Below are 24530 nucleotides of genomic sequence, written 5' to 3' on the forward strand. Positions count from 1 at the left end.
AGTATCTTCTTAAGCCTAAAACATGTACAGGGTAAATTAATGTGGTTTAAATATTTTTCCTGAACTTTCTGATAAATTCTCATTAAATTGTTTCTGGTATTAAAGAACACCTTCAGTACACAAAACCAGATGATCCAAAAAAAAGTGTTTCCCCCTACTTCCGATGAAATATAAAGGAGGAACAGATGCATAAAGTGCCATTTGAGAAGTACTACTCTGATTTCGTTTGAAAACCTACAAATGCCATCACACACCAGAATGTTTTCAGGCCTTTCCCTTTGCAGTGAAGTTGGAAACTTATTTGTTTCAAGTGCAGAAATTCACTTCAGGCACATCAAAATGTTCAGGGAACAGGAGAGTCCTTTGTAAATTCTTCTGTTAAAAAAAGTTAGAACCTATTGAGCTGGTGGAACTAGAGGGCTGGAAGAAAATGGAAAGTGGAGATACAATCTTTCTTTTTCCAAATTCCTCTTCCACTTCTTTTGGCTCCTTGGCCAAATTTCAGCTCCCTCTGTCTGGGAGATTTTAAGGAGAACCTTGGTCATAGTTATACTTGAAAACTTCTGGATAGAAAAAAAAAGACCTGCACAATAAAAGTTACCCTAAAGGAATTGAGGTGATTCCAGGATGTCTGCCACAGACTAATTAGGCAGGAATTTCACCAGCATTTTCTAACTATTAAGTATTCTTTTTCTAATTTAACTGTTAATTACCCTGCACCTGCTTTACTCTGTTTGAACATCCTGAGAACAAGCAGAGGCCACGTACATCTTGGATATTGCTGGTGGGGATTTCCACCACCCCTGGCTGGCAGGCAGGGTGACACACAGGCTCTGGTGGCAGCCAGAGGCACAAGGGAGCCAGCCCCAGGGATGAGAGCGAGCTGTGCCTGGCTGTGCTGGCACAGAGCCCTGCACCCCCTGATTGCTGCTCAGGTGTTTGCTGATGCTGCTACGTGGGTGCTGCCAGCTCCACAGGGAAATAGCTATTAGCAGAGAAAGAGACAAGTCTTCTAAGTACATGGTTTTTTTCCTCTTATCCCTTCTCCCAGCCTGCACTGAGTGGGGAAGGTGTTCAAATAGGATCGAGCCGGCTCAGCACACGTGGCTGTGTGTGCATGTCTGTGCCTGCCAGCTCAGTGCACTGCTATGATGCTGGCAAAGTATTTCTGACCGTTGTGGTCCCTTCCAAGCCTAAAATATATCTGTTCTCACTCCTGGTATGTGTCAGTCTGGTTCACTGGTATTTAAATGATGAGCCTGTACTATTTAAAGCACGCAAGTACACATGCATTTAAATACCTGCTATCTCATCTGTTGTTTAATAGGATTCTTAGTGATACCATTTTTATATAGCAGGATGTCACACCAAGTAAGCATTAGATAAACTAATAAGCCCTGCTGCTACACTTGAACATGACAGTATACTTCCTGGATGCTAATTCAGGATAAATCTTAAACTAGCCCAGAGTACAAGCAGACTTCCTCACGTACTTCCTCATGTGGCAGTCCCAAAGTAGCAATATGGTTTGCTGCCTTGTCTCCTGATTCAACTCTATGACTGAGACTGGAGCACCTGCATTTTTCCTTGCATATCTTTCCTTAAGCTAGCATAGCTGCTTCACATAGAGGACCCATCATATCTCTAAGGGAACAGTGTAAACTCAACCTTTCCATGTCTTTTTCTCTACCTCCAAGGCAGAGTAGCTCTGCCCAGAGTTCAGGATTTTTCACTTATGTCCTTGTGGTGCTTAGCATCCAGCCTGGGCATTCACTGCCACACTGTGTTGCAGTCTGCAGTATAGACATTATCTTAATTTGATCTTACCATGCTCTTTCCAAGAAATCCAATAGATAAATCTTCCCAACATATCCAGGAATAATCTTTAGAGCTTACTGCTCAGGCAGTGGAGGGACAGTGAAATAGGTAGGGTGTTGTATCAGGGGTTCTCATTCAAATGCTGGCAAAACCCTCCTGGGGCTGAGCCCTGGCTGGAGCACACCATGAGGATATCCTCCGTGTCAGGGGAGTTTCAGGTCTGCCCAGGTCAGGCTGCAGGGTATGAACAGCATGAGGAACATGCATCACATTAATGAACACAGAGAAATCCACTGACACTGAAACTGTACTGAAGACATGACTCAAGTTCAGAAAGCTCAGTGGTGGCACTGTGTGTGACACTGGCACAGGGTGCAAAGGTGGAGGGCCCCAGCTTGCTGCCACCGTGTTTGTCTTGCCTTTATCTCCCCTGTCAGCCCCTCACCAGTTAGACCTTTGTTTGGGCTTTATGATGGCCAAGGGAGAAGAGCTGCTCTTGAATGCCTGCCCTGGCCCAGGGCCCAAACCCAGCAAACCACTCCCAGGGCTGTGCCCAGCTCAGGCTGCCTCTCCTTTCAGGAATTAGCATTGATAGGGCTGTGGGGGGGACAGTCCCCAGCACAAATCCATCCCTCTGTAGGAGAGCTCAGCCTGTCGCTGTTTGGGTGTGGTCAACATAGAAATTCAGAAGCACAGAGGAGAAAAACAGTCACAAGTATCAATATCCAAGTCTGATTTCATATTGGAAACATGCCAATAGTCCTCTATAAAGGTCAGCTTGGCATGTGAGATGCATTGGCCCCCCCCTAGATACTTTCAGACATAATCACACATTCTTCCATTTGAAAAGAGGTGTAATAATTTTTTAATAACTACTAACTGTATTCTAAATTTAAGCTTTAAGAAAACAGTTTTTTCCCCCTCTGTAAACCAACAAAACATGGAACCCATTTGATGAGTGTTCATACCTTGCTGCCTCGTACATGACTTTCCCAAGGCTCTCGTGTCTGGGGCACAGGTGCACATATAGAGCTGCCTCGAGCAATGTTTCAACATTGTCAGAAAAGCAGCTATGATGGAAATGGCAATCATTCCTTTGCAATAATGTGGTAAATAGGGATGCTATTTTTAACAACAACAAAAAAAAAGGCTGTGGTGTTCTGTTGTACAAGTATCACATCAAGTAGTTTGTTCCTCAGGGGCATTAGCTGTTGGCAATCACTAAACCCGTAGACTGTTCCTGTTATTACTAACATGTAGCAATTCACTTGTCCACTCCATGTTGGAAATTTTTATTGACTCAGAATGATCAGGACCTCAGTATATAAGGGCTGGGGGACAACTGACTCAGGGTGAAAATCACTGCAAAGGGCTGTATTTGGCAATGCTGGGTAACACCTAATCCACTGCAGATTTTGTTTTGACTCCTATATCCAACGTAACCTGTGGCTAGAGGTCTGGATTTAGATCAGCTCATTTATCATTATTAACTTGTTACGAGAGTTTTCTTGTCCACATCTGCCGTGGTAAATTCTGAGTGACCAGGGTGCCCAGCCCTCTGGCTATTTGTGTGCTGCTGAAGTAATTTCCCAGCACAAGAGCTGCCTATGCCCTGCCTTCTTGCTATCCTCATTTACAACTTAAACAATGCTGCATCTTCAGAGAGAGAACAGAATGTTTTCAAACCTAGATAACCATGCAAAGCCAAGCAAAAGAGAGCAGGAGTTCGGGCCAACCCTATGTCTCACCAGCTTTTCAAATTCACCTTGGAACTTCACCTGTTAACAGCTCCCAGTTCTCTGCTCTTGCGGTCGGCTCGCAGATCTCTCTTGCCTTTTCTCGGGAATGTGCAGGTTGGCAGAATGTCCACGCGGTGGCAGTTCAGTCCCCAGCAGCAAAGGGACACGCGGGGAAGCTCAGCCCAGCCCAGCCTTGCTCCTTCCTCCCAGCGCAGCGTGTGGCTCCCGGGCAGATCATAAACACAAAAGTGTCTTGGGATCACGTCCTTCACTCGAGGGTCTAGAAACACGTTAGAATACAAACGAAGGGTTGTATTAAAGTTTGTTGGAACACAAACAACAGCTTTTATTGAAGTTCCTCTTTAAAGCATCAAAAATAAGATAATTTCTGCAGCGTATCCAGGCTGAATACTTAGGGGAGTTATCAGGATAATTATATTTGCCTGAGAAGCTTAATTGTGAGAGCATACCTGATTTACTCAGGGATTAGAACTGTATCACATAGCCTCTCTTTCCCATAAAAATGTATAAAATACAAAATATTTTATCACCTCCCAGTTAGCTGCTCACAAACAAGGTACAAGCAGGACCTTTTCACAGGAATTATTCTGAGACTGATTCCAAATGAAACAACAACTTACAGGTAGTTACGATCTATTCTTAAAGTATGCTGGAAAAACATTTATGACACTCTGAAAATCAATGTTTCATCAGGAAGTTCATTGAATGTCTTTAAAACCATGGTTTTATCAGCTAGCTTTAGTTTTTAAACATCAGCTGGCTTTAGTTTTTAAACTTTCTCTGGGTGATGCTATTCTTGCTATATCTTTCCTAGTGATGGATACTCATACCGTGTTATCTTTATATGCTCTGCCTGACCAGTGGGAAGGAATGGTAGCTTTTTTCTGAAAGCAGGCAGTTTTAAAACGACAGCCTTAACAGGGAAAAAACGCCAGTCTTGAACACTTCCAGGGATGTGGCATCCACAACTCCTCTGGACAACCTGTTCTGGTGCCTCACTATCCTCATAGTAAAGAATTTATTCCTAACATCTAATCTAGATCTACGTTCTTTAAATTCAAAGACATTTCCTCGTGTCATATCACTACATGCCCTTGTAACAAGCTCTTTTACAGCCCCAGCAGTAAGGTATCTCCCGAAGTTTCATATTCTACGGGCTGAACAGCTCCGACAGTCTCATCCTGTCTTCCTAGGAAAAGTACTCTAGCGCTGTGAGCATCTTCGTGCCCTCCTCTGGAGCACGCACGCACGCACACACCCATGGGCACACGCGGCGCGCGTGTTTTACAGCAGCGCGCCCGCCGCCGCCCCGGGCTCTTTAACGGGGCCGTCCCCGCCCGCCGCCGCCCCGGGCTCTTTAACGGGGCCGTCCCCGCCCGCAGCCGGCGATTCTCCCGGTTCGCCCCGGCCGCCCTTCGCCCTGCGGGGGGACGCGCTGGCAGCCGGCGGGGATGGAGGTGCTGTGGGCGACGGGGGGGATTCTGCTGGCCCTGGCCCTCCTGGCCTTCATCCTGTACTGCTGCTACGTGCAGTACATCCACGTCAAGTACGACTACATCCCCGGCGCCCCGCGGGAAAGGTAAGGGCCGGCCGGGCAGGCCAGGCGGCGGAGGGCTGGCTCGGTGTCTCTTAGCGCTCCGTGCCAGGCTGGAGCCGTGAGGCGGCGTCAGAGCAGGAAATCAGCCCTGCAGCCGCTGTCCGTGGGCCGGGCCGGTGCGGGCAAGGGCAGCGGCGAGGGGGGACACAGCCTGGGCACAGCGCTCGGGGGTGCCCGATTCCCGGGAAGCGCTGGCGCCCGGCATCGCTGGGGATCCCGCAGCCTGCTCAGCTGCACGGCCTGGCTGGCCAGGGCTGCGTGTCCTGACCCGCATCTCCCGAGCGGCCACAGCCGCGCGAAGGGCCCATTCAGAGCCGCCCGCAGGAGCTGTGCGTTCGCTCAGGCCCTGAAGAGGGCCGGAGGGACCCGCACCGCTGCGCCACGGGGCACAGTGACACCAACTCCAGCAGGCACCTTCCGTGCCCTCCTTTATAAGCTAGGTATTTAGTTTCTGCCAAAAATAAATAAAAATTTCGTAAGTGATAAAGGGCAATGAGAACGCTGCCAGCGAGGCAGTGGCAGCGCTGTCACAAGGAGTCACGGTTCCCTCAGCAGTGTGTGAGCTCCCCACTTAACCTCACCTGTGGGTGCAGGTGCCCTCCGCAACACGCCGCAGGAAGAGACGCCAGCACTCATACCCTGCCTTAGGGACAGCACTCTCTCCTGCCCACCTCCAGGCTTCAGCCTACTTGTGTAATCAGGGTCAGATACCAGGAGTAGAGAGAGGATGATCTTGTCATACCTGAACCTGCTCATCCTTAGGTTCATTTTGAGGTGTGAAGTAACACCGTGGAGTGATGGCACACCAGAGGAGCCCATGAGTGGGACCTCATTTCCTGTGCTGTAGATTACTCACCTAAGAAAGGAGTTGCATTTGGGGCTTTCACATCTTTTTGGAATACAGTTACAAAGAAGGAGTCAAACAAATGGAGGATTAAAAGTTTCTGTAGCTGTTGAGTAACTTTGTTGAGTTCTTGTTATTTTAAGTGCCTCCCAGTTCCAACAGTAATAAAATAAGAGCCTGTTTCCCCCCATAGCTTATTTATACTGGAAAGGATGATAACATGGCTGTCTGTCTCTCAAATGGAAAACAGATCTTGAGTGCAGCTTGCTTCATTTAGAGAGGAGCTTGGCCAAATCTTCCCTCAGATTTATGCAAAGCCAGAGAGAATTCACCACTCACAGCTGAAAAAAGGAATTGATCTCTTAAGTTTTTAATGCAGCTGTATTTGAAGAAGCTATTTAATTGTATTTGAAGAAGTATTTAATGAAGCTGTATTTAATTTCTTCAATTTCAATATTATCCTCCTTAGTATTTGAAATGATGCAGTTTTGGACAGAAAGAGATGGTTCCTTGTGAAAAACGCTAATCACTTGTTTTTAAAATCTTAAAAGTTTAATTGTAATAAAATGGTTATAAAATAGTAATATAATTAGAGTAATAAAATTTGAACAATTGAGATTAGGACAATATGAGACAATAAAAAAACAAAGAGTTCTGGATGTCCAGGTACCTTTTTCTGGGAAAATAAGCCTGAAAAAGGATACCCGTTAACAGAGGATTAACCCTTAAAAACAACAGCCTGTTGCATATTCATACATCTCTTACGTGATGCATAAATTCCATTCAAACAAAGAATTCTGTCTGCTCATCGTCAACTTCTTCCTCTTAATCTTAATGATGTCTTCATGTCTGAGCCAGGCGGGAAGAAGTTAGTTTCTTCTGATAAGGGAGCAATAAATTCTCTTTCTCTGAAAGATTTAGGTGTCTTGTGGCTGCTATCTCAGTACAAGGCCTTTCTTTAGGAAAAAAAAATATCTCACATAGCATGGTTTCTATTTTAACATTATGTTATAACTTAAAACTATATTTAACACACTACTTAAAAAAATTAATACAGCATAACTTTCTAACATAAAGCATATAATATTCATTTTAATATTTGCGAAAAGCCAATCATAAAATACGCATTTTTCACATTCTTAATTTCCCTTAACAGAAATTCATTGACAGAAATGAAGTTACACTTACCAGGGATAAGCACGTATTAAGGAGTATTTAATGCAAATATCTCTTTCATGTACGGCAATGTAATAGCTGATTCACTCAGGCAAAGAGCAAAGCAGTTCGTGGGGGATCCCATCCAGAGCCAAACATCTCCTACAATACAGCTTAAGAAAAAGACCTCATCCTTTATCTCTGTGCTGCTCTTCCTGGCTGCATGTGAGCACCAGCCTGTCTTTGGTCCCCAGTTCACCAGCTTGGTGAGGGCTGGGCTTTGGCACAGCTCAGAGTTATTTTCATCTTCCCTTTCGAGGAAAACATGAGAACACTCATTGAGTAACCAGGATTGCAATCCATACAAAACCCTATGACACTCCTCATGACACTCTTAACCTTCATATTCTGCAGCTTTTTATTTGGACACCTGCCAATCATATGGAGAATGGTGAGGAAACAGGAGTTTACACCAGGTCTCTTGCTGCAGTGGTAAGTTGAGGCACTTCAATAACATTGAATGGGGTAGTCCTGTAGCACATATGGAGAAATCAATGTACAAAGATCCTTATAGAATTACATAATTATTATCATTAAGAAGGCTGGCAAAGGAGCTAGAGGGAAAGCATTGGTCTTTCAGATCAAATTAGATATTAGAAAAAACTTTTTCACTGGAAGAATGGTTAGTCATTGGAATAAGGATAGTGGTGGAGTAACTTCATGGAAATGTTCAAGAGGCATCTGGATGTGGCACTTGAGGATATGGTGTAGGGGTGATTATGGTGGTGATGGATTGATGGTTGGATCAGATGATCTTGAACTTGACTCTTCCAACCTTGATTATTCTGTCCTGTGATTCTCTTAATGGCTTTATTGGCTGGGGACTGCAGTAGTTCTCACTGCAATGTGCTCTGGTCCTTCAAGGTTATTAGGTCTAAGCTGTTACATGTTGGTAGTTTGTACCATAATTCTCTTTTTATAAATTTTCTCTTCTTACAGGGCAGAGAAATATGGACCTGTTGTACGAGTTAATGCCTTTCACAGACTCTCACTATTGGTTGTGAGTCCTGAAGGAGTGAAGGTACTGAAAAATAAAGCCAAATCAATGGTGGGGATAGGCCCATCCTCCATAACAGGAGAGCTGGTGCCTGATGGTCAGAGCAGCACAGAGCAGCCAATCTGTTCTTGGCTCTGGCTGGGTTAGGACGATGAGACACTTTGCTCTCCAGGCTGTCCTGATTCCTTTTTTCCTTGATCAGTTAATTTATTTTGTTACTTTTATTTAAACAGCACATATAGCAAATATTTTCCATTTGTGAAAAGCAGGCTCTCTACAAGAGCTTAGTATCTCACATGAATGGGGCACGAGAGACCAAATTGCTTTCTCTAAATCTTTGCAATTACAACAGAGTGAGATTTGACGTCATTGGGCAAAAAAGTGCTAGAAGGATGCAAAGCAAGCTAGCAGCACAGGAACTGGGGAATCAGGGCACACCAAGTAATTCATCTACTCTTCAGACTGTAGCTGCAGAAGAAAAAAGTAGATGTGTGTGAGTGAAATTTTGCATTTTGTCTGGGAAAGAGATTGCAATCAGTATTCACTGACATGAGGTTTGATTTTAGGAGTTCTTGATGTCACCCCAGCACCCAAAGGATCCGATAGTGTATGGTAGCCTCTTCAGCCTGTTTGGTGAGAGGTAGGCAAAACCCATCTGAAGCTACTGTGAGATTAATAAGATTAATAATATCACAGGCATGTCATTTTGACTCAGACCGTTTACCTTAGTGTGGGGATTAATTTCTGATTCCAGACACACATAAGCAGCATGTACCTATTAAACTATATGTCAAGTCAAATATCTTCCCAGTCAGGGAGGAGGATATGTTGGATTTTGTTTTACCTTGATCATATGTCCTTTTTCCCCCTGAGGATGTCCAGTTAGTCTCAGAGCAGTCTGCTCAAGACCATCATCAAAGTTCTCAGATTTTAGAGCACTCCATAAGGCATGGAAGTTTGCAACTTCTAAATTCAATTCCAAAAAAGGGAATTTTTCTTTGTTAGTCTGAAGCTTTAAAAAATATAATAATCCAGTTATTATATTAATTATTTGCATAGCAGGTGTCGTGAACCAGTATCTTATTGAACTCAGCAGTCCACACCTACCTGGAGTGGTTCAGTTGTCATCCACAGTGATGCAATGGTTGCATACTCAAAAGTGCTCCCTACACGTGGAAAAATTTTAAAAAGTAGATGTGAAAGACTTGCATTTGTGACTACACGGGGTTCAGCAGGCTCCCTTGGATAAACCTGTTCCTTTCCTTGTTTTCCTGTGTGCTAGGTTTCTAGGGAATAGCTTGGTAACTGTTTGCAACCATGAACATTGGCACAAGCAGCGGAGGATAATGGATCCAGCTTTCAGCCGAAGGTAAGGCAAACACTTCTGGGACCATCTGTTACTTTTACTGTATTGTCATGCTTCTCCCTGTCATTATTTGATATTTGGATGAAAAAGACCCCAACATTCAGTGCCAAAATCATGTTTAACATAGAATCCAGCACATCCGTTCCCATGCTAAGTATAATTTGACCACAGAGCAGTGACACCCTTATGAACTCAGCAATGGCACAAAGGTCCCAAGGTTGTGTATCCTGGAGCATGGTTATGGCTGCCTTATACTGTTGGAAAAAATAAGGCAGAGAGTTGGTCAGGTTTCCTTGTGCACCTTGATGCATTGTATATAGGGTCTAAAGGTAAAGTCCATTTGCAAAGGGCACAGGCCACTGCCCTTTGCCATGACATATGTTAATTACATGGCAGGGCAGAGCAGGACTGATTAAGAAGAATGTAGCTCATTCTATATGTTTGCTTTTTAATGTATTAAGGCAAAATAATTATAAATTAAAAAAAAAAAACTTTACCATTTTCTGGAAAATGGTAATAACATGGAAAATAACAATGGTTATTTTGTGTGAGCAAAGATGTGCACTCCAGAGCCCCCAATACTTATCTTTATTGGTTGTTCAGCTACCTGGTTGGTCTGATGGAGACATTTAATGAAAAAGCAGAGGAGCTGATGGAGAAGCTGGAGGAAAAGGCAGATGGAAAAACAGAGTTTAGCATGCTGTCGATGATGAGCCGGCTGACTATGGATGTCATTGGAAAGGTACCAGCTGTCCCTTCCTTGTTTCCTCTCAAGTGGCAGGAAGGGATGGAAGTGATGCCTCCCAGCAGCAGGACGGGATCAGGAGCTGGAGGCAGGGAGAAAGAGCTTTACCCAGCAGTGCCAGAAGACCTGCAGGACTAATAGTGCCACTTCCATTCAGGCTGAGCCATGGGAAAGGGTGGGTAGAGAAGGGTTGGTGTAGTTTGGGTGTGGCCTGCAGGATGGGGACCCTTTGCAAAAGTCCTTTCAGCCTCATGCCCTCCATGCCAAAAGGGACACACCAGGGCTCTTTCATGGTTGGAGGTTGTATTATTGCCATTGCATGTCAGCAGGAATTCTGCCTTACGCTGCCTTTTCCCTTTCTGTGCAAGCCAGTTTGGGAGGAATGGAGAATAGTGGTAAATTAGTAATCCACCCAAATAAGGAGAAAACATAATGTTGATATTGCCCTCCCATCTCAGCCTCCTGCAAGGAAGGATCCAGCCTGAGATATTTTTAGGGGAAATGGTGGTGCTGTGAAGCTGTCCTGCTCTTTCACCCCCACCTCAGCAAGTTGCCTTTTTCTCTCCTGCTTCTCAGGTAGCCTTTGGCCTGGAATTGAATGCACTGAGTGATGACCAGACACCTTTACCCAACGCTGTGACTAAGATTATGGAGGGACTGAACAAGGCACGCGACCCCTTCATAAGGGTCTGTACTCTCCTCACTTCAGTCCCCTCTCCTCACATTCAGCTGCTCCTGTTTGAATTCATGGAGATGTGCAAGGTCCATATATGTTGGGAAAACAGTCATCTGTAGATCTTTCCCTCCAGTGGGCTTCAAGATAAAATTCATTACTGCTTTAAAAAACTCATTAAATGAACATTAATATTTAATGCTTCTTTTTTTTTTTTTTTTCTCTTGTTCCCCCCTGCATGTGTCTCCTTCTGATATGATTTTATGCTCTCCCATTAAAAATAGAGATTTTTGCCATTTGTCCAAGAAGGATGGCAGCCTTCACTCAGGGTGGAAGAAATTTGAGCATTCTTGCTATGAAAAAAATTATATTTTCAACCCAGATTCATCTGCCAAATTCATCTGCTAGGAAATGATGGATTTAATACTAAATGTTTAAGTAAAGGATTATTCAAGTGTCTCATGAAAGCTGTAGTTCAGGCTTCTAGAGCTCCTGTTTTCCTTTTTGAGACAGGGCTGAGATTCTGCATTGCATGCTGCAGTTTCTTTCCACGGAGAGGTGATGAATTTTGCTCACAGTGCCCAAAACATCAGCTCTGACTCTGACGAGACATGACATCAGCATGCACAGATTGAAATATTTCTTATTTCAGTCCAAACCCTTCATCCTGCAGGCATTCACTTTGTTGCATGGAGAGCAAATGTTTTTGTGACAAGTGACATTTAGTGGAAAACGAGGTGCTCTCTTGTAAAATAACACTGACATTATTTTTTACCAGCAAAAGGAATAAAATGACAAAAGAAATTCTGTATTCAGTTCATGCCAGGGAAGCAGAAGCTGGTAAAGGAGGCCAGAGAGAGTGTGAGGCTGTTGAGACGTGTGGGGAAGCAGTGCATTGACCAGAGGAGAGAAGCCATCCAGAGTGGGAAAGAAGTTACAATGGATATTCTTACACAGATACTGAAAGGAGATGGTAAGAGACACCTTACTGTTTGAGTGAATTTCTCTGTGGTATGTTTTGCTGTGAAATTCAGGGAGGATTGTTTTGGGGATCTGAACTTGGATCTTCCTTTATAGTTGTTTTCACACTGAAGATAGTGAGGATTGCTTTGAAAATTCCCTGTTTCTTTGTGTTGGATCAAATATTGGTCACAAGTCACCACTGAAATGCCCACTCAGCATCCTCTCTCGATGCCACCTCAGCCAATATGTGCCAAACAGGGCAGAGCCTTCTGGCTGGTCCAGCTGGGGCACAGGGCCATTTTCTAATTCCATTTGTTTTTCTACCTTGACAGCTCTGGAGGAGACTAGAGATGATGAAAACATTCTGGATAACTTTGTCACTTTCTTTGTTGCAGGTTGGTAGCTATTTTAATGCTTGGGTATGTAATGTGGAAAGCTGTACTCATTCTTGAGCTGTCTACAAGGTTATGATTAACATACTTTTTTAAAATCATAATTAACATCATGATTAACATCATCACTCCATGTGATGATGCTGCAACCAGGAGTCTCTTGGTTGGAAGACCAAGTGTATTACACTGGCTTAGGACCAGCTGGGTGAGGTCTGAAGAGAACTCTTAATTTTCTCACAGGCAAATGATATATTGTCCTCTTTCAGTGATACCAATGCAGCAAATAATGCCAGCTTGGTGTTTTCCAACCACCGGCTTCCCACTCTGTGTTCCAGCCTCTGTCTTTCCACTGCCCACTGTGGTGCAAAGCTATTCCTTATGGGGTTCTGGCCCTTCCACCCAGATCCCACTAAACCGCCCAGATCCCACTAAACCCCACCAAAAACATCTTTTCCCTGCTCAATGTGTTTTTGCATCACCTCACCCACATGATTAAATGCCATTCTTGCCTAAGTAGAAAAAGGCACTGTCAAGCCAATCAGAAAATGTATGGGCTGAGTAATTATATGAGATAGTTTGGTTTTCTTTGCAGATCTTGCAGATCAAGATGATTTAGGTTCATAAGAAGGTGTGGTCAAAATGCTGTTCTTTAGCAAGAAAGATGTTACTGTAGCAGAGATCTTTGCAAAAGTCTGTTTTCTGTAATGCTTAAAAATAGTACATATGTCTGTCCATGAAAAAAAGGGAAAAGTGTCCACATCAGAGGGTCATGAAGTGGATAAGGTTGGAAGTGTCTTCTGCTCCAAACTCCCTGCTCAAGCAGGGTCATCCTAACACATAAAGCAGACCTTTCAAAGAAAGATGATAAGAAGCTCTGTTTTCCCTCAAAAACAGTAAATCCTTCCTTTTTTGGCAGAACTGTGTGTCCCATAATATGACAAGGCAAATCCTGGACCTCACTGGCCCTCCTGTTAGAGAGCTCATGACCAGTAGGTGCTGCATGCAACACTGCAGCTTCGCTTGGGCAAGATGGGTCATATCTTTACCAGCTATGTCCTTTTCTTGTCATTGTTGAAAGCTCTTTCTGTAAACTTCATGTACCTTTTATTATTTCCTTTATTTTCTAGCATATTTAAAACAAAACATTTGGGGTTTGATGTTTAAAGCTTCCTATTCACAATCACCTTGTAGAACACCTTTGTATCATGTTATTATTTCATACTAACTTTTAAACTGGTTTTTGTTATCATTAGGTCATGAAACCAGTGCCAATCAGATGACATTCACAGTAATGGCACTGGGTCAGCATCCTGAAATACTGGAAAGGTATGTGTGCTCCAATTTTCAGACCAGCTTGATGTTAATTTCAAGGTGAACATAATTGTAAGGGTTATTAAAAAGATAGGATCATTAAATTCTAGCCTCCCTTCCAAAAGAAACAGTTTCCTAGTACCAATATATCCAAAATGTATGAAAAGAAAAACCTTACGATGGATTATTTCAGTTTCACCTAGGTGATTTTTTCAAAGCCTTTATACATGTAGGTCCCAAATCCCACCTGATTCAGCTGCCTTGTATGCACATTGCCTCATCCTGATATGAGGCACAAGTTCAGGAAGCCTGGATGGGAACTGATTGGCATTTTGCCTGAGGATGGGTGTTTAAGTCCAACTCGGTGTCTGGAACATAAAATAATGTAATTTATCAACTTGCCTAGCAAGAAACAGGCATCTGCATCTAACAAGTTTTAATTGACCTGCAGGGCTCAGGCTGAAGTGGATGAGGTTCTTGGTGCCAAGAGAGACGTTGACTATGAGGATCTTGGCAAGCTCACCTACTTATCTCAGGTACTGTAGGAGTGAGGTAAGGTACCAGGCAAAGCTGTTTGGTAGCACCTCTGACATGTCATGGAGGAGCCCCACACTTCTAAAATTTTAAAAACGCTGCTAATATTTTATTCTGATAATGTTTGTCCCCAGAGAGTCAGCCAGCAGGTAGCATGACACATTTGCAGCAACCCAGACTTATTGAGAAGATGCTCCTCAAATTTACAAATTCCTTCACTGCTTTCCTTAATCATTACCAGTCTGGAAGCTAGAGTAGAGTTGCATAATCCCTATCTGTTTGAAGTGAAGCAATAGCTGTAATTTTAAGAAAGGTGTGCAGATTAGAGCCCAACCTGTGTGTGAATCCCACACACTTTCCTTTTTCACTGCTCCATTTTTTGATTATTGTTAAAGCATTTCCAGCTATGATCTCACCATATGCAACAAAGTGGGATTTGAGAATAGCCCAAAAATAATGCTGAGTTTTCTAATGTCAGTTTTTCATTATTCAGTCTTGAAACCCTCTTCAGTCACTTGGAGGTGGTGGGGGAAAGAGTTTGGTCCTAAAAGAGGTCTTGTATATAGAAGTGCTGGTTGGTAATGAACTGCAAATCCAGGGCTGGCTATTAGCCAGTGTTTGTGTTGCATTTCCTTTTTACACAAGATGAGGGACACCAGTAGCCCTCAGGAGAGGCTGAATCACAGTCCTGGCAGCTGTTGTGCATAAATTGCCCTTTGATTTTAGTAGTCCACCATGATCCTTTTTGTTTTAAGTGCCCTGCTGAGGTGAGCAACTGTGTTTTACCATTTGGCATATCCCATCCCACAAATTACTGTGCATTGATAGCAGATAGATTTCATAGGTCTATTTCTCATAAGCAAAAGGCAGTTCTATGTGATTACAGAAATCAGCAGGCTTCCTTAGGCTTCTCCAAACACCATCACAATTACACCACTCCCATTAGGATGAGGTATCTAAGCCTTTCAGTTTTAAGACAGATCACATGAGAGCTCTACAAAGCAGACTGTTTATTTAACAGCACAATCTTGGATCTGTACAATCAAAATCAGTCACCCTTGGTCAGAGCCAGTCCATCACTGGAGTATCAGAGACTATGGGACTCCTCTCCTGTTGTTCAGGCAATTCTGAATCCTTTTGTCCGGGTTTCTTTTTCATTAGTCCACTCGTGCATGCACACTGTTAATTGCATTTTAAGTGCGATGCTCATGTGCACTGTTAATTAGGTTTCACTTTGATGAAATAAGCCATTCTTACAGCTCACTGACACCAAAAGAAGTGGTCTTGTTCCATTTTTTTTCTCAACATTCCCTATTCATTTTCCTTTGCCAGGTTGTTTTTTGTCCTTTTGGGGGCTCTGACCTGGCTCAGCTCCTCAAGCAGCAGAAGCAGGACAAAGGCAGGAGCTGAGAGTGGGAAGGAGATGGGAACAATCACTCACTCTCATGGCAGCCAGTGCCCAGAACAGCTCTTCAGGGGCAGGAGACTTCACTCTCTGAGTTTGTTTCCTAATAATTTTTCACTTAGTTGTTCGTCTGACTTGACGTGTTAGATCTGTTCCAGGATCTCTTCTGTGTTTTGTGTCTTTTTCTCTCTATTTTACCAGCTGTAAGAAAGAAGCAGGCCTGAAGGAGCTGACTTTAGCCATATATTTTGCCCACAGGAGTCCAAGGCAGATAGACCAGCATCCGTTTCAAGAGTCAAAATCTGCCATTTAACTAAAGTGAAAGGCCACTTTAGGGAGGTAATTAATTTTATTTCTGTTTCCTGCAGTGTGTGAACTAGCTGAGCTCTTGTGCTTTTTGCTGCCACAGGTTTTGAAGGAGTCACTGCGGCTGTACCCGCCCGTCTCGGGGACGCTCCGCAGGCCGCAGAAGGAGCACGTCATCAATGGCATCAGGATTCCTGCAAACACCACGGTCTTTGTGAGTCCCACCCACCAGCAGCAGCTTTCAGCTGCCCCAGTTAATCCAAATGTAACAGACCTGTGGATGAGAGGGCCAAAGTCTTCCCTGGGCATATTTGTACTGGCTTCTCTAAAATTTTGACCAAAATTGGGGTATGGATTAAGACTCTCTCAGTTGGGACTGGAGATGGGAAGGCATTTATGGTTTTATACTTCTTGACAGCAAAGAGGCATTTTCAGTGTGTTGCTCCTGACTAACAAATATAAACTCTTTCTTGGCAGCTCAACACTTATGTAATGGGAAGGATGGAAAAGTTTTTCAAGGATCCACTTACTTTTGATCCAGATCGATTCAGCAAAGATGCACCTAAGTGAGCTTCTTCTTTTTACTCCCATGTTATTAAATAAGTATTAAGAAACCATTACAGGAAGAGATTTTAAGGGAAAGAAAAGTAGAATAAAACTATTTTTCCATTCCAATATGAGTAACACTAAATCATCCAAATGTAAAGAGAAAGCAATAATGCACAGCTTTTGTTTGAGAATTCTTTAGACCACGTGTGACCTTAGGAAAAAAAGACCAATGTTATTGTTATTAAATGTTTATATTGAGGTCAAAGCTTTGGGCCCAAACCAGGTTGAATATTTGCCTTAGTACATTTCAAGCATTTAATGCATGACAGCCCTGGTCCCAGGGTGCTTGAAATGTCTCCATATTAGACAGGGGAGAAGGGGCTGAGGGAGAGAAGATGCTGTTCAGCCACGTGGGCAGGCAGCCTAAGTCTAGTCAGGGGTCAGGAGTGCCACAGAAGGAACCAGTGAGTGACTAAACAGATGCAGAGATCAGCACCAGCTTCTTCATGAGTCAGGAGTTTTCCTTCAGCCTAGAGTGAGTCTGGTCTCCTAAACCAACACCCCCTCACTCACATGGTTCAGAGCTGCCCAAAGGAGCAATAACTGGGCAGATTGTGACATCCTCATGACAGGCTGAAGAGCATTTAGAGTGTGTTTGACACACACTTTGAAATAAGGCTGGCATGCATCAAAACAGCTCTGGCAGCTGAGCCATGCAGTAAAGAGAGATGACAAGGAAATGTGCTGCAGAGCTGTATTGCTGCTCTGAAGCAAAAAAAGAGTTAATTTGGAGACTGTTTTGACAAGTCCAATAGGTGAGGGGATATTTAGACCATTTCCTTGCTGCTGTGAGGAAATATTTGCTTGTTTCTTTGCAACCACGTTGTCAGAGTGACAATTTTGAGCATTTTTCTTTGCAGGCCATATTACTGCTATTTTCCATTCTCTCTGGGACCCCGATCCTGCATCGGGCAGGTGTTTGCACAGGTGAGTAGAGGCCTGGAACAATACTTGGTTAGTAAGCACTGGGCCAGCTCAGGGTGTGCTGACCATGGGTGGTGGTGGGCACCAGAGGTCACACTGATGCCCTGTGCAGTGCCCCTCTTCTCCTCAGAGGGAAGATCTCCCCCCGTGCCCATGACAGGCATGTCTCTCAAATGCTGTCACAGGAGCAGACATCCTGCAGCCAAGGTAGCTGCAGGAAGGAGCAGCAGGCTGCACTCTCTTCAAACTTTCCTGGGTCAGCCTGCTCAAATCCAAACCCTTTAATGGGAATCACAGTCAACACTCCTTTGCCAGCCAAGGTCAAGCACACAGGGGGTGTGCAGGGAGTCTTGGGGATCATCTCATGGTTGCCACTGACAGAATCAAGGCAGGGAAAACATCAGCTGGAGGAGGACACAAGCCAGAACTGGCACAGAGAAGGAGGAGGCTACATGGACAGGAGGAACAATGTAATGTGTGTGAGCATGGCAGAGAGCGTTTCAGGACAGCCAGGGGCCAGCGCTTTGGGTCTGTGCTGTGGGCTCATCTAAGCACCAGTCCTCAGAGTGCTTTAGTTTTACAGTCTGACTTCCAAAATGGGTTTAGCACATAAACAAAGACTGATCTTAGTGCCTGTCAGTTGTCTTCAAATCCATGAAGCCCCACGTTTCTGTCCAAACTCAACGGGCTGCATGAACAGAGTAACATTTAACTTTCAAATCTCTGCATTGACAAAGCAGTATAAGATAGCAGATTGACTTTAAGCAGCTGCAGTCCAAGCTGTATTTGCTGTCACTAACTTCAGTTTTCTTCTTAACAGATGGAGGTAAAAGTGGTGATGGCAAAGCTGCTGCAGAGGTTTGAAATACAGCTGGTGCCAGGACAGAGTTTTCAACTCATCGAGGCTGGAACCTTAAAGCCACTAGATGGAGTAATATGTAAATTAAAGCCAAGGAGCTCTGCAAGAGGCTGCCAGGCATGACTGCTCAGGGAGGCGAGCGTGGCATGCTACTAGTAGTTTCTTCTGATTTTGAAGATCTTGGCACTAATCAAAAGTTAGATTTTATAGACCCCTTTAGAGGATTACTAGACTGAAATTATTTCTAACCTTCCTTATAATTTATTGAAGAAATTATTTCTAACCTTCCTTATAATTTATTGAAGAAAACCTTACGAGAGTCACTCTACTGAGCATCTTCAATCTGGAAGTGTACCTGGCACTGCCAAGTTTGTTCTTTTTCCCTGGGGGGCTACTTGATTCTGACCAGACTTGGAAAAGAACATCCTTTCACTGGGGTATCCCTGGAGTGCCACACAAGCCTACACTATAGTCTCAGTTCATGGTTTCCACTAAGCTTATATACAACAGAACATGGTCTAAGTAAGCCCTTGTTTGGGGAGTTTCTTACTTAGACAATGAAATCAGAAAAGAGTAGAGCATAGATTTGGGCTGAATTTAGGAAGAGATGTTTGGAGATAGTCTCTTGGTCAAAGCAATTTTTCTATGCCTGCTCCAAATGTGAATAACAATTGATAAAAACCTGAAAAAAAAACTCAAAAAATCAGAGTCCGAGGCCACTACTTGTTCCTGGTTCTACTGCCTGATTTTTATTCAGTCTCTTCTGCTTTTCCTTTGATATTATGCAAAGCATAGATTCCCAGTCCATACTGTAGAAAGGGACTATCTTGCTTCCTCCTACGCCTCCACACAGCCTGTGCTCATTCTTCTGAGACACTCTTCTGTGTCTCAGGGGAAAGTCTTGCTGTGTTTATTTCAACCTGGATTTTTCCCCATATTGTTTGCCACAAAGCTACAGTAACACTTAGACCAGTGGTCTAGTAGGTACAGGAGGGCTGGAAATAAGTGCCTGAACTAAATGCTGCTTAAAATGGTGTTGCCACTGAAGAAATGTGTCTGCAATTTGAGCCAGAGACAAGAGAAGGAAAGTCCTGCACCCCCTTCTTGTGCAGGTGTGCTGAATAGCTCACTGCATGTAGGCTTGCAGCCAGGCCCTGCTAGGGAGAAAAAACTATCATTTGAAAATGCTGCCTTCCAGAAATGTGGATACCTAATAGGAGTTTGGGTCTCCTCTATCATGCAATACGGAGAATTAAAGGCATTTGATTCTGTCACTTTTGTTTCTTACCTTTCTGAATTAAAAGAGCAAGAACACAGTCTATACACTGTCAGGTTCCTGTGATGGTTTCCATACCAGGAGAGTAACATCCCAGAGCTTTTCCTGACCTTGCTGCTGTTGTGCACCATCTCATTTAGTGCAGCAGTGGGATAGCAAGCCCAGAAGGTTGGTGCTGCTTTTGATAATACAATTAACACCTCACAGTAATGATACGACTTTCACCTGGGGTACCACTACCTGTATTGCAAGGGGAAGTTTAATCCATCTATCAGTAGACCAGCTCTTCAAGACCTTGTGCTGGAAATCTGATTATATTTTCCTAGACATTCATGAAATCCCATTGGGAAGATTGAGGACTCTTCAGCTGGACATGTGTTCCCAGCAGCTGATGCAGGATGTCCCATGCCAGGCAGGCTGGATGTACTGGGGGCATAACAAATGCCTGAATCCTGGGAAGATGTCCAAGGCAGGGACATATTGGTGCTGTGGGGAGTGGGGGGAAGCTGTGACAGGAGTGGCATATGCTGTGAACAGCACACAGACAGCCCGACAGACCCTGGCAAATTGTGCTGTGGAAATGCGAGATGCCACCACACCGGGGCTCTGCTCAGTGCTACAATGAACTAGTTGAGACTGATTAGTTACACACACCTAACTGCCTTCTGCCACCTCTGCAGTGAGGTCAGGCACCTCCAAGGCAGTGTTAGCATGTTAAAATTCTGCAGTGAGTTCTGTCAGGCCTCATGTGCCCAAGACCAGAGCTTCCTGACTGTTTTGTGCTTACCCTCCTCAGAGGATACTCTTCCTGCTCGCTCTGCAAGCCCAAATGCCATCCAGCTCTTACAGGACCACTGGCCCAGGTCTTGCTCTTTATCCTGCATCCAAGAGTGTCTCTTGTCAGACTGATTGCCTCCCAGCAGATGGCAAGCACTCATTGCTGATGCATCCAACAGCAGCAGCGTTCCTCAGCCTTCACAGCTCCTCTCTTAGGTCAGGCTGCCCTCGTACCACTGGAGGGCATGGTGGCCTGTGGGGCCATCCAGATACCCTGCAGTGTTCTGATGTTTTCATCCTGCACCTCTATCCAGGAGGTCATCCTTCATCTGACAAAAAAAAAAAAACCAAAACAAAACAAACAACCCAAACAAACAAACCAAAAAACCCCAAACGGAACAAGTTCAGGAAAGCTGCTTTCCTAGTGCCCTATGTGCCAACTGGGTGCTGGCATCAGCTTTGCTAAACCCTGTTGAGAAACCTCAGACCAGAAGTGCCTAGGGAGACAGCTGTGCCTGCCATGGGCTGTAAAAACACGTGGGAGCTGCGGCTGTCTTGGACACCATAGGAAAGGACAGTTTTTCTTCCTGTGGGGGAAGAGAAACATTATTTCAGTTCTAGGGCAATCATTATATCACCAAGCCCTTGGCTAGGGTTCCTGGCTGGTAAGGCAAAAAAGCAGAGCAAGGTCTGTCTCCCTAGTTCACTTGCTTGTAGGAAGGTATCATACCTTTCTAGCTTTTCACACATTTCATCTAACTTTCTTCTTATCATTTTCCTGGCTCTTGGGCAATACAAAGAGAAATCTGGAAATGGCTGCTGGGGTGTTTTTTTCCTGGGTGCCACCCAGGCATGGCCACACACAGGCCAGTGTTGCATACCTGGAGGCTGGATGCAAGAAGCTTTCTCAGTTGACATGGAAGTGCAAAGCCAGGCTGCTCAGGACGGCTCCTGCCCCTGCACTCTGCAGGTAAGTGCCTGCCCTCCAGCAGCTCCTCTGCCTTCCACCCTGCCTCAGATGGGCACACTTGCAGCTGGATGGGAACTCTCTGGAGGCAGCCAGAAGCTCAGCTGGCAGGAGTCAAGGTAACTGCTGCCCTCAAAGGCAAGGGCACCAGTGATGACATGTATTCCCAAGAGTCTTTATTAGAGCTGTCTAAGTCTTCCTCCTGTTCTGAAGTGGCTGCTGCAGGTTTCTTTGATCTCTCTCCCAGACCTATAAACTCCTGGCCTCCCTCTTCTGGACTGATGCCCAGGACTTTCATGTGTATGCTCAGAGTGAAAATGTTCCCCCCAGGATTTCTCCCCAGGTTTTTTTATGCTAACCCAAGAGCTTGATCCTATCCCTTCTAGATCACTGTCATAGACAAGAAACAGGGAAATGCTCCTGCCTAGATCTCTCAGGATAGGAGGGAACTGGCTAGGGAAATTGTACCCAGAGGTGTCTGTCTTTCAGAAGGCAAACACTTTCAGTGCTGGCATGGAAAAATGGGATGCTTTCTCACCCCAGTTAGTCTAGAGCACAGGAGACTCCCAAATTTTCACCTACACTTCGTGTACAGACTCATCACATTTTGAGAAAGGAGCCCAGCTAGCATTAGTGCCAGGACAATTTTTCATGAGAGGAATCTCATTCCAGCCCTTACAGGAAGCCAGAAAAAGCTAAGAAGCATGAGATTCAATCACACTTATTGAAATTATAGCACAGTCTGATATTTTCTGAACAGTGGACAGCCTTCTGCCCCATCTATAGCCTACAAAGGAATGAATGTAGATAAGAAAGTGTAAGATACTGGTGGACCTAGGGGAGCACACAGGTTAACCATATGTGGATTTGCACTTGGAGGGGTTGTGTGATGAGAGCTGCAACAGGATTTAAGCAGCCTCTGCTGCTGAGACCATACAATCACAAAGCAGATATCTGTAACACGAACCCATCTGCTCCACACACTGCTCACATGCTATCAAAAGCAATAAACACAGGCAGAACCCTCCAAGGAACTAAAAGACACTCAAATGACCACATACTCGGGTGCTGCATCCCTGCTGCAGCACTTTGCTATTTTTCCCATTTCAGGTGTCAGCTGTGTCAAGCAAGGCCACCTCTTGTGCCATAGTCTGCAAAAAGCCTTGCACAGCAGAGCCGTGGTCTTGGCAGGAATCCTTAAGTGCTACTGCAAAGCAAGTAAATAATCATTTGTTGTTATTTTTTATGTATCTGTGAGTCTTCTCTAATAGGTCTTGCTGAGGACAGGTTGAAATTAGATAATAGTACACACAGCTGGCATCTATTCCCTTGGAAACACAGGTAAAAAAATGGATTTAATTCCTCTCCAGTGACAATGAATATTCATTAATCTGACACAGATGTATACTTGATTTGAAAATAAGAGCAGTAATTAAAGAGCTATTAAGGTTAAAAAGCAACAAAGGAAATTCAGCTACTGAAAGAGATGTTCTGGGATCAGCTTCTAACCTGTCAGTGCATGGGTAAGCACAGGAGGCCTGAGATTTTCCACTTGATTATTTTACATGTAGGCAGAATGCTTATTTTGCCTTCCTTCCTCAAACTCTGCCATCTGGAAATGACCTGAGTTCAGAGTTCATTTCTCCTGCTCTCTTACTGAACAGCTGTGCTCTCCTGAGGTACTGTACTCTGTCTCATTGGCTGCTCTGGTGGTATTGAACCAACAAGAAGTGAAAGGGAAACTTTCTACAGGCTTTTAGGAAGAAAGCTATTTAAAAGTGATAATTTATACACATTATTTTTATTAAAAGTGTCTTGGAATCACCCATCATGACAGCTGACTTGCTGTAAACTCTGAAAATCTCCATCCCCTGGCCACGACATTGAAGTTGAATTTCTTAGGAATGTTTCACAAATGTGCCTTTGCAGGGGTGACTTGTGGCTGTGGCCCGAGCAGTGTGCACAGTGTTATGAGTGAGTCAGGAGAGAGGTACTGGCACTGCTGTGCATGGAGCAGGGGAAAAAGGAGCAGATGTGCCCAAGGGCAGTGCAGCACTGCAGGACTGAGAGGTCTCTTGCTAGACTGCTCGATCACAGCCAGGGCACACCCTGTGCAATCTCACCCACCGTGCCAGTGGGTGACCTGCCAGAAGCTGCAGGCTCTCAGCAGGGCTGTGTCTCTAGGAACAGGACAGCAGCACCCTCCAACCCCAGCTGTGCCATGCATCACCTGCTCCCTCTCTGGGGAGGGTCCAGTGGCTAACTACGCCACTGAAAACATTAGGGCAGAAAATGAAGCAGACCAGGTGGAGAGGCAGACTATATGAAATTATTTTAATTTCTATTCCTGTAGCATAAACAAACATAAAGAAGTGAATCCACCCACTTGGCTGGTGTTTCAGGCTGCTCAGTGAGGAGAGTTAACTGCATATTGCCTAAATTAAAAGCAGACAAACTGCATATGCCTCTGCCCTAAGCTAACCTGACTGACTTTCTGCGCAGCAGAGCCCGGTGCAGACACGTGTCTAAAACCAGTGACAGAGCCGCGCCAGGGACCTGTCCTGCTTCTCGCACCCGCATCGGAAACTCTTTCCTGTCCCGCGCAGGTACACGTGTGTCACAGAAGGCAATCCTGAGCTGTGTCACCACACCAATCGATCTCATCGCCTCACAAACAAACGATTAATGTGTGTTTTCTGCCTGCATTGGCTGGCTTTGATGGAGGACAGGTTTGGTTTGATTTTTTTTCCCCCCCTGGAAAAAATTCCAATTCCGTGCTTAGGCAGTGTATTACTGATTCAACCTAATAGGGTTTATCCTTCTAATAAGAGAAACTGCCAGTGTTTGTTCTTCTTAGAAACCGAACCTGAGAGTTTTAAGCGGCAGGGAAAAGTGATGTCCCAGTTCTCACTGATTTTTACCCGTCGTACGTCCCTCGGCTGTAATCTGCGGTACCGTCTAGCAGGGCTGACGAAATTCACGCCCGTGAAACCCGCTTGTTCTGCTATAAACAGCCGTCGTGGGAGCGTGGCCGGGTGTCTGCGGGGATGTGCCGCTCGCACCCGGTAGCTCCGCTTCCCACCCCGGGCCACCTCCTCCAGAACCGCTAAGGCTCCGCGGCCGCCGCCGCCTCCCCTGCCTGGGCGGTCCGAGCCGCCGCTGCCCCGTGCGCCCGCGGGGCCGGGCCGGGCA

At 44.8% G+C, this 24530-nt stretch overlaps 2 protein-coding genes across 2 annotated transcripts in view; both read left to right on the forward strand.

The window, feature by feature from the left end:
* Positions 1–4899: 4899 nt before the first annotated feature.
* LOC121358280 (cholesterol 24-hydroxylase) lies at positions 4900–19592 on the forward strand. Its single transcript, XM_041476364.1, has 15 exons — positions 4900–5157; positions 7589–7666; positions 8174–8255; positions 8798–8871; positions 9514–9600; positions 10201–10339; positions 10919–11029; positions 11832–11988; positions 12311–12373; positions 13624–13696; positions 14133–14217; positions 16030–16140; positions 16404–16492; positions 17396–17462; positions 18280–19592. The coding sequence occupies exons 1-15, from the start codon at positions 5030–5032 to the stop codon at positions 18439–18441; spliced, it is 1506 nt and encodes a 501-aa protein (XP_041332298.1). The 5' UTR covers positions 4900–5029; the 3' UTR covers positions 18442–19592.
* A 4793-nt stretch (positions 19593–24385) lies between these two features.
* LOC121358196 (extracellular tyrosine-protein kinase PKDCC-like) overlaps positions 24386–24530 on the forward strand; it is an 8726-nt gene continuing 8581 nt past the window's right edge. The window contains exon 1 of the mRNA XM_041476153.1: positions 24386–24403. Coding sequence (XP_041332087.1) covers positions 24386–24403 — 18 coding nt within the window. The remainder of the gene's footprint in view (positions 24404–24530) is intronic.

Source organism: Pyrgilauda ruficollis, unplaced genomic scaffold, assembly GCF_017590135.1.
Source record: "Pyrgilauda ruficollis isolate IOZ18807 unplaced genomic scaffold, ASM1759013v1 scaffold38, whole genome shotgun sequence".
Lineage (NCBI taxonomy): Eukaryota > Metazoa > Chordata > Aves > Passeriformes > Passeridae > Pyrgilauda > Pyrgilauda ruficollis.

Bases quoted from the DNA above. Each gene is read 5' to 3' on its own strand.
- LOC121358280 (XM_041476364.1), top strand. From the start codon at position 5,030: ATGGAGGTGCTGTGGGCGACGGGGGGGATTCTGCTGGCCCTGGCCCTC. The intron at 8,256-8,797 runs GTACTGAAAAAT...GTTTGATTTTAG, and splicing joins TGAGTCCTGAAGGAGTGAAG to GAGTTCTTGATGTCACCCCA. The intron at 17,463-18,279 runs GTGAGTAGAGGC...TCTTCTTAACAG, and splicing joins TCGGGCAGGTGTTTGCACAG to ATGGAGGTAAAAGTGGTGAT.